Source organism: Salvelinus sp. IW2-2015, unplaced genomic scaffold (assembly GCF_002910315.2).
Source record: "Salvelinus sp. IW2-2015 unplaced genomic scaffold, ASM291031v2 Un_scaffold4094, whole genome shotgun sequence".
NCBI classification, from domain to species: domain Eukaryota; kingdom Metazoa; phylum Chordata; class Actinopteri; order Salmoniformes; family Salmonidae; genus Salvelinus; species Salvelinus sp. IW2-2015.
Genome location: NW_019945366.1, coordinates 13,309 through 23,777, shown reverse-complemented (window position 1 = coordinate 23,777; position 10,469 = coordinate 13,309). Strand labels below are relative to the sequence as shown.

The 10,469-nt window shown below is 43.4% G+C and overlaps 1 protein-coding gene across 1 annotated transcript in view; it reads right to left on the bottom strand.

Moving 5' to 3' along the window:
* Positions 1-9,989, bottom strand: part of gtpbp6 (GTP binding protein 6 (putative)) — a 24,442-nt gene extending 14,453 nt beyond the window's left edge. The window contains exons 1-6 of the mRNA XM_070441480.1: positions 9,243-9,989; positions 8,549-8,686; positions 8,294-8,364; positions 8,045-8,175; positions 2,218-2,314; positions 1,943-1,967 (exon numbers count right to left, since the gene is read on the bottom strand). Coding sequence (XP_070297581.1) covers positions 1,943-1,967; positions 2,218-2,314; positions 8,045-8,175; positions 8,294-8,364; positions 8,549-8,686; positions 9,243-9,723 — 943 coding nt within the window. The 5' untranslated portion in view covers positions 9,724-9,989. The remainder of the gene's footprint in view (positions 1-1,942; positions 1,968-2,217; positions 2,315-8,044; positions 8,176-8,293; positions 8,365-8,548; positions 8,687-9,242) is intronic.
* Positions 9,990-10,469: the final 480 nt, after the last annotated feature.

The following is a 10,469-nucleotide window of genomic DNA, read 5'->3' as shown; positions in this document are numbered from 1 at the left end:
CCCCATATTACTCGACGGCTGACCTGACCCCACATGAAATTACTGGTAGAGCTGCATATTACGTACCGCTTATCGACCCCATATACATTTAGGCTTACCTGACCCATCATATTACTGTAGGCTTACCTGACCCATTGATTACTGTAGGCTTACCTGACCCATATACTGTAGGCTTACCTGACCCCATATTACTGTAGGCTACCTGACTCCAGTATTACTGTAGGCTTACCTGACCCCATATTACTGTAGGCTTAACTCCTGACCCCATATTACTGTAGCTTACCTGACCCCATATTACTGTAGGTATACTAGACCTGAACCCCATACTACTATAGGCTACCTGAACCCATATTACTGTAGGCTTACCTGAACCATCATTGTGTACCTGCTATTGTGGCCTTACCTGACCCCATATTACTGTAGGCTTACCTGAACCCATATTACTGTAGGCTTACCTGACCCATTTTACTGTAGGCTTACCTGAAACTCATTACTTGTAGGCTTACCTGACCCCATATTTACTCGTTATGGCATTACCTACCCCCATATTACTGTAGGCTTACCTGAATCATTTACTGTAGGGTTTACCTGACCCATATACTGTAGGCTTAACCTGACCCTCATATTTACTGTAGGCTTACCCTGACCATATCACTGGTAGGCTTACCTGACCAAATTACTGTAGGTTACCTGACCCATATTACTGTAGGCTTACCTGACCCCATATTACTGTAGGCTTACCTGAACCCATATTACTGTAGGCTTACTGACACCCATATTACTGTAGGCGTACCTGACCCATAATCATTACTGTAGGCTTACCCTGACCCCATATTACTGTAGGCTATCCTGAACCCATAGTTACTGGTAGGCTTACCTGAACCCATCATTACTACTGTAGGCTTACCTGACCCCATATTACTGTAGGCTTATACCGACCCATATACTTGGCTACCTGACCCCATATTACTGTAGGCTTACCTGAATATACTGTAGGTACCTGAACCCATATTCTGTAGGCTTACCTGACCCCATATACTGTAGGCTTACCTGAACCCATATTACTGTAGGCTTACCTGACCCCATATTACTGTAGGCTACCTGACCATTACTTAGGCTACCTGACCCCATATTACTGTAGCTTACCTTACCCCATATTACTGTTAGGCTTACCTGACCCCATATTACTTGTAGGCTTACCTGAACCCATATTACTGTAGGCTTACCGACCATATTACTGTGCTACCTGACCCATATTACTGTAGGCTTACCTGAACCCTCAATTACTGTAGGCTCTACCGAAACCTCATATTACTGTAGGCATTACCTGACCCCATACTACTTAGGCTTACCGACCCATACGTAGGCTTACCTGACCCATATTACTGAGGTCTACTGTACCGCCATATTACTGTAGGCTTTACCTGACCCATATTACTGTAGGCTTACCTGAACTCATATTACTGTAGGCACTCTGAAACCATATTACTGTAGGCTTACCTGAACCATATTACTGTAGGCTTTACCTGAACCCATATTACTGTAGGCTTACCTGACCCCATATTACTGTAGGCTTACCTGACCGCATATTACTGTAGGCTTACCTGACCCCATATTACTGTAGGCTTACCTGACCCCATATTACTGTAGGCTTACCTGACCCATATTACTGTAGGCTTACCTGAACCCATATTACTGTAGGCTTACCTGAACTCATATTACTGTAGGCTTACCTGACCCCATATTACTGTAGGCTTACCTGACCCATATTACTGTAGGCTTACTCTGGAACCCCATATTACTTGTAGGCTTACCTGAACCATATTACTGTAGGCTTACCTGACCCCATATTACTGTAGGCTTACCTGACCCCATATTACTGTAGGCTACCTTGAACCCATATTACTGTAGGCTTCCTGAATCATATTACATGTAGGCTTACCTGACCCCATATTACTGTAGCTTACCTTGGACCCCAATAATTTACTGTAGGCTTACCTGAGCCCATATTACTGTAGGCATTACTGACCCCATATTACTGTAGGCTTACCTGGCCCCATATTTACTGTAGGCTTACCTGAACCCCATATTACTGAGGCTTAGCCTGACCCCCCATATTACTGTTAACTGTAGGCTTACCTGACCCCATATTACTGTAGGCTTACCTGACCCCATATTACTGTAGGCTTACCTGACCCCATATTACTGTAGGCTTACCTGAACCCATATTACTGTAGGCTTACCTGAACCCATAATGTACCTGGAGCCGCCCCCCTGCTGGTCCAAGTTGGCCACTTCATTTCTCAACCGGGATCTGTACATGTTGGAAAACATCCTGTTCAATGGTATTTCAGTGTTCAAAACAGATTCAACGGAGGTGCATTAAAATTACACTAGTTGGTGCTGTGGATCACATACTGGAAAAATACACTTTATCACAGATTATCCATTATACTGACCAGATACTCTAACGGACGCTTTAACAATGAATATAAATGTCTTGGAAGGAAGTCGGGAGGAGGCAAGATCAGGCAAAACCATGCTCCGCGTGTGAACAGGCACAACGGTTTTCACTAGTTACCACAGCTACAAAGTCCAAATTCACATTCATTAACATTTGCTTTTTGGTCTTAATTTAAGGTTAGGTAAGGGGAAAATAAGCTTAATATGTCAGAGACTAAACCCCTCTCTGACTCTCCTAATGTAAATGTCAGAGACTAAACCCCTCTCTGACTCAGAGACTAATTCAGAATATTAGACTGGGCGGGTTCTCCCGTTCTCCCAACCTCTAGTTGAACTGTTTAAGCCATGACTCTGATCATCTGATCTGCAGAATCGGCAGTCCAATGGACCAGATCACGAGATTCCACCCTGAAATTACGCTCATGCACCCCAGTCAGCGCCATACAGTATCGTTTGATCATTTCATTTGTCTGCCTGATAAGTGCCTGCTGTCTCTCTGCCAGTTGATCTGACAATTGTATAAGTGACTAGAAGACCTCTGTATGGGGGGAAAATCTTCCGAGCCAGACCCAGGCGGGGGTTACTGGAGTGAGCCATGTTGCCCTGACTGGTTAAGATTAGTATCAAGATTAGAGCTGTTGCTGTGGTGAGCTTTGTTCTCGTGTGGTTGAGGTTAGGGTTAGGCATAAGGTTAGCATGTGTGGTTGAGGTTAAGCATAAGGTTAGCAGTGTGGTTAGGTTTAAAATCACATTTTAAGAAGATAAATTGTAGAAATGGTTGGRGTTTATGTCTTTGTGGCTGTTGTAACTATCGACGACCACTCCGATATAAAGTGTTTTTCCTCAAAGTTGCAAGGATGTAGGGCTGACTCCAATTAATCGACTGGTCGATTGTTTGGTCGTTAGGCTGTTGGTCGACTGAGATTGTTTTAGCCGAGTAGTAACAAATATATACAGTCTATTCAGACCCTTTGACTTTTTCCACATTTTGTTACGTTACAGCCTTCTTCTAGAATGGATTCTTTATTTTTCCCTCCTCATCAATCTACACACAATACCCCATAATGACATCACAATACCCCATAATGACATCACAATACCCCATAATGACATCACAATACCCCATAATGACATCACAATACCCCATAATGAAAAGCAAAAAAACGTTTTTTAGAATCTTTTGCAAATGTTTAAAAAAATGTAAACTGAAATATCACATTTACATAAGTATTCAGACCCTTTACTCAGTACTTTGTTGAAGCACCTTTGGCAGTGATTACAGCCTGGATTCTTCTTGGGTATGACGCTACAAGCTTGGCACACCTGTATTTGGGGATTTTCTCCCATTTTTCTCTGCAGATCCTCTCAAGCTCTGTCAGGTTGGATGGGGAGCGTTGCTGCACAGCTATTTTCTGTTCTCTCCAGAGATGTTAGATCGGGTTCAAGTCCGGGATCTGGCTGGGCCACATAAGGACATCCAGAGACTTAATCGCGAAGCCACTCCTGTGTTTTCTTGCCTGTGTGCTTAGGGTCGTTGTCCTATTGGAAGGTGAACCTTCACCCCAGTCTGAGGTCCTGAGTGCTCTGGAGCAGGTTTTCATCAAGGATCTCGCTGTACTTTGCTCCGTTCATCTTTCCCTCGATCCTGACTAGTCTCCCAGTCCCTGCGCTGAAAAACATCCCCACAGCATGATGCTGCCACCACCATGCTTCACCGTAGGGATGGTGCCAGGTTTCCTCCAGACGTGACACTTGGCATTCAGGCTAAAGAGTTCGATCCTGGTTTCATCAGACCAGAGAATCTTGTTTCTCATGGTCTGAGAGTCTTTAGGTGCCTTTTGTCAAACTCCAAGCGGGCTGTCATGTGCCTTTTACTGAGKAGTGGCTTCCCTCTGGCTACTCTACCATAAAGGCCTGATACTGCAGAGATGGTTGTCCTTCTGGAAGGTTCCTCCATCTCCACAGAGGAACTCTGGAGCTCTGTCAGAGTGACCATCGGGTTCTTGGTCACCTCCCTGACCAAGGCCCTTCTCCCCCGATTGCTCAGTTTGGCCAGGCAGCCAGCTCTAGGAAGAGCCTTGGTGGTTCCAAACTCCAATCAAGTTGTAGAAACATCTCAAGGATGATCAATGGAAACAGGATGCACCTGAGCTCAATTTTGAGTCTCATAGCAAAGGGTCTGAATATTTCTGTAAATAAGGTATTTCTGTTTTTTCACAAACATTTCTAAAAACCTGTTTTCGATTTGTCATTATGGGGTACTGTTTGTAGATTGATGAGGATTTTTTTTATATATATTAAAAAAAAAATCATTCTAGAATAAGGCTGTAATGTAAGAAAATTTGGAAAATGTCAAGGGGTCTGAATACTTTCTGAATGCACTGTAGCTCCGCATTGACAACAGCTCTGCGAAAAGCAAGAAGTGTGAATGCCCTGACTTCTGCTGAGGCCGTATCACCATAAATACTGTCTAATGTAGACGTGGGACTGGCAATGCGCCCAGATGCACTTCTCTCTCCAGAATGAGTTCTCTCCAGCCAATTTGTGCACATTCATTGTTTCATAACTTCATTGTGTGAATTGTTTGTGTTTGATTATTTATTTAATTTTAATTTTATTTGACCCCCTTTTCTCCCCTATTTCGTGGTATCCAATGTTAGTAATTACTATCTTGTCTCATCGCTACAACTCCCGTACGTGCTCGGGAGAGACGAAGGTCGAAAGCCACGCGTCCTCCGAGACACAACCCAACCAAGCCACACTGCTTCTTAACACAGCGCGCCTCCAACCCGGAAGCCAGCCGCACCAATGTGTCGGAGGAAACACCGTGCACCTGGCTACCTCGGTTAGCGCGCACTGCGCCCGGCCCGCCACAGGAGTCGCTGGTGCGCAATGAGACAAGGATATCCCTACCGGCCAAACCCTCCCTGTGTTTGATTCTTAGTGTATATCAATTCCCCATTACATATATCACCAGTAGTACATTTACCGTTAATTCTTATAATTTATAATCTACAATGTTTGTTACTGTGGTTACGGTCATTTATTTTAATGCATTCATTATTATTATTCCTGTCTTCCTGTTCTCATTGTTGGAGTGGACACATTTGTTTTCAGAGTGCTCTTTGGTTTATTGAATTCCGTTTACGAGTTCTGTCAATTTAGTCATTGTCTTTTGTTTGAAGCGCCCCTCTCAATGTTGAGTAAGGACGCACACGTATAGAAGCAGGCCTATAGGCTACCTGGCCTGCACGCAAATGTAGGCATATCAATGTGCCCATTTGGGAAACTGATAGTATTTCTGATTGGCTTAACGCTTATAGATGACCTGGAGCCAGTGGGTTTGGCGACGAATATGAAGCGAGGGCCAGCCAACGAGTTCATACAGGTAGCAGTGGTGGGTAGTATATGGGGTTTTGGTGACAAAACGGATGGCACTGTGATAGACTACATATTGCCATTGCCAACTATGGAAAAATAGTCTACATAAAGCCAACAAATAAAAACATTGCAGCCTGCAGGTAGAAAATATCCTGATAAAAATAACTATCCTATAAATCACAGTGGCTACACATGGCCTGTCTGCAACGAACTTGAAACATTGTATCAACTATTCTCCATTGAGAAATCAAGCACTGAGAATTACAGTAGTTCCTCAATGAAAAATCTCTCTCCCCTTCGATAACCACTCAGCGTGAAAGGGGAACATGGCATGCTGCGATCCACAATAGGCTTCTTATCAGTGCTTGACTTGGACTGAAATAAGTTCCGGTACACATTTTGAGTGCTGCTACTGTTTATATTTAGGTGCAGGAGCTCCACAATACTTTTGAGCTAAAATTCTAGAAGAGGAACAGGAGCAGTAGAAATGTGATACTCGGTACTCGGCTCCTGCCCAAGTCAAGCACTGCTTCTTATCCCTTGCGCAAATAGTCTGTCCCGAGCACAATGGCGGGGGAAACTAAGGGCCCAGAAGATTTTATACAATGTTACAAGTTCGCTAGGGCAAGCTTCATGTGGACTTAACTTCATAGTTGATACAATGTTTCAAGTTCGTTGCAGATATGCAGTCTATCACAGTGCCATCCGTTTTGTCACCAAAGCCCCATATACTACCCACCACTGCGACCTGTATGCTCTCGTTGGCTGGCCCTCGCTACATATTCGTCGCCAAACCCACTGCCTCCAGGTCATCTATACATCTCTGCTCGGTAAAGCCCGCCTTATCTCAGCTCACTGGTCACCATAGCAGCACCCACCCGTAGCACGTGCTCCAGCAGGTATATCTCACTGGTCACCCCCAAAGCCAATTCCTCCTTTGGCTGCCTTTCCTTCCAGTTCTCTGCTGCCAATGACTGGAAGGAACTGCAAAAATCACTGAAGCTGGAGACTCATATCTCCCTCACTAGCTTTAAGCACCAGCTGTCAGAGCAGCTCACAGATCACTGCACCTGTACATAGCCCATATCTAAATACTACCCTCATCCCCATACTGTTATTTATTTGATTTATTTTGCTCCTTTGCACCCCAGTATCTCTACTTGCACATTCATCTTCTGCACATCTATCACTCCAGTGTTTAATTGCTAAAATGTAATTATTTCGCCACTATGGCCTATTTATTGCCTTACCTCCTTTGCACTCACTGTATATAGACTTTTCTATTGTATTATTGACTGTATGTTTGTTTATTCCATGTGTAACTCTGTGTTGTTGTTTGTGTCGAACTGCTTTGCTTTATCTTGGCCAGGTCGCAGTTGTAAATGAGAACTTGTTCTCAACTGGCCTACCTGGTTAAATAAAGGTGAATAAAAAAATACAAGTTACTTTTTAGGTTTGTTTTAAGATACAAAGTGTTTTATAAATTAAACTGTTTCACAAAAATGTGCATTGGAAAACCATAACTGGCACACAGATCAGTAGAAATGGTAAGATAAATTGTCATTCCACATGAGAAAGGTTGCCGACTCCTCGTGTAGACTATTACCGTCAACTTCAAGAGAGTAATGGCAGAATCTGAGAGAGCCAGCGGGAGCAGGAGAATAGTTGGGTCAGGTTAAGGTTTTTTTCTTCTGGGTATCTAGAACTCTGGCGCCCTCGAGGCATCAAAACGTGAGCTTAAAGCATCAGACAAGCTCAATGCACATAGTTGATCGTATTAAAACACATTGGCTGTGTCTATATATGGTAAAATACATGTTTAAAAATGTTGAGCAATCGATTGGTCGAAAGAATAGACGACTTTCGGTCAACCAAGATTTTTTGTGTTGGGGACAGGCCTACCAGGATGTTACGTGTCCTACTTATATCAGTACACTCGTAACAACCTAATTATTACGAAACTTCTATTAGATCAAATAAGCCTCACGTAGCAAATAAGCCATTCCAATTTCTGTTAACCAAATTCGAAATTCATTGACATCCATACAAAATCTCCTTGATTGGTGTGCGAAAACACCACCTGCTGGATAAAACAGATTTTGGGCTCAATTATCCCTCTCACTTTGCCTCTACCTTTCTACATTGTATTACATTAGTATGAATACTTGGGTGATACATAGGTAAAATACCAGGACGCTACCTGAGCAGTGGAATCTCAGCCAGGGAGACCTGTAGCTTGGCCTCCTTGGTTCTGGCATTACAGCGGAAGATATGGAGAACCACAGAGTATCTGTCAAACACCTTCACCCCCCACGCCTCCTCAAACTCTTTCTGAAAGGAAAATATACTATCAGAGTCAAGTCTATGCAGCCATATGCCACATTGTGACAGGTCTATGGGACAATCTACACTGTAGTGCATGGGTAAAGCTCTCGTCTCCCACTCTCACCTCTGAGGCAGGGGACAGACGCTCCACGTTGACAAACACAGCAGTTACTCCTGGAGTTCTTCTGATTCTCTCTGAGAAAAAAACATCACAATAGGATTCTGGAGTCAATACAGTAATGCTAAATAGTGACTCCCATTACATATCACCAAACATTGCCTGTCAAATTGTGTCAGGGAGAAAGAACAGACTTCATTAAACAGGGTTAGGGCGAGGGTAAGTTATGGGGTTAAAACAGGCGGGGGGAGACCTGCAGACCTGTGAGCGTCTGGAAGTTGCCTTTGCCAAAGATCATCTTCTTCTCTGGTGTCTTGGTGGAGAGGATGATCTTGTCGATGACACTCCAGTTCTGTAGAGTGTTGACCAAACCCACTGCCTCCGCCATCATCAGATTAGCTGTGAAAGAGACACATGACAGAACTGCTTCGTCCCAAATGGCATCCTACTCCCTGTATAGTGTTCTATGTTTGACTAAGGTCCATAGGAGGCCACTGAGGAACAGGGTGTCATTTGGAACTATGACATGGGTGGGTATAATTTGTCGAACGTTCCAACAGGATTCTGTTCCAAAAACTTCGTAAATAACAAGGTTGTCAACAAACAACGTATACAAAGTTGTATAGCGGCAGAATAAGATACCAGGTAGGGAGTGGGTTATTTCATTAAGTTTTTCACTCACTGCGTTTATTTTATTATTTATTCCGGAAAATGTCTGTCCTCACTCTGGTAGCCGATGGACAAACATTAAGAATAAGCTACGTGGTCAGTTGATGCCTATTCGTCAACTAGTTCAATTGATCATGCCACTTTGTATGCGTTGTTTGTTGGCAACCTTGTACTTTACAAAGTTTTTTGGAACAGATTCCTGTTGGAACATTCCACAAATGAAACCCACCCTAATGACATAACTGCCTGGCATGGTTTAAAGGCCAGCTCCGGAGTTTCCACTCACCTGTGGTCAGGTACTGCTTCCTGCTTCCCCATTTCACATCAGGATGGACRATGAAGACGCGGTGGTCTCCCTCTCCGACCATAGGGACCTGGTGCTGAAACAGCTCATCTATCTCACTGTCATCTATATAACCGTCCTCCTCCCTGCCCAGGCTTTCATGTCCTGGGGTATCATCCTCATCCCTAATTGTCTGCTGGTATGTTGACAGTGAAAAGCCTCTGTGTTGTAAAGGGATAGATGTCTGCCATGACACTGTTGTAGTTCTGTGACGTTGAAGCCCATATTGTGAGATATGCTGATATGATGATTGATTGACATGATGTGATCTCTTATGGCATTTATAACTTGTTGGTACCTTAAGCCAGTTCTCTGCGCAGTAAAGCTGCTGATGCCTCAACTGTACACACCACGAATATGTCCTTTTTGGGAATAAACGTGTAACTATATTGTTACCTAACATACAATACTTTATGGTTGACATGATAATGGTTTCCTAACGTTAGCTAGTAGCCTAGCTATGTAGCGAACTAGCTAGCTACCGTTAGCCAGCTAACTTTGCCACTAACCTTGTAACTGGGAAGTGAGTGAGACCAAAACAACGCATTATATCTACAGTTCTAGGAAATTAGCTACAAAACCTTTTCACAATATTGAATCAGTGGTGAAATGCAATCAATTTTGATGACAGAAGCGACTTATGGAAAAGGTCTAAAATAATGTGCTGGTGTTGTTTTGAAGCTGCACATGTCGACTRGACACTTCCGGTATCACATGTTTTATTTATGTTTCTGAAAGCAGACAGCACCTCCTGGTGGACATAGTGTRGCAGAGAAGGCACAATACCTCAGCCAACCATAGACATTAAAACCAGGATGTTAGCCATGTTATTTGCATCACACCGACTGATGTGCATACCGACACAGCTTCCTGGTATAATGGTAAAAAGCAGTCGTTSTAATAAAAGAAGCTTCCATGATTATTTCATTCCTATGTAGGCCACTCCAGATTGTCACATAAACCACGTTTCCATCCACAGTTTTTATGTGAGTAAAGTCATCCAATATTAAAAAGGATCATGACAGATGTGATCATAGCCGCAGGAAGTAGGGGTGCTGAGGGTGCAGCAGCACCCACTGAAAAATCAGATATTAATATTTAATGATATATGTCTTCAGTAAAGTAGTGCCCTGGGCCTTTACTAGTCCTGTATTAAAGTAGTGTACTGGG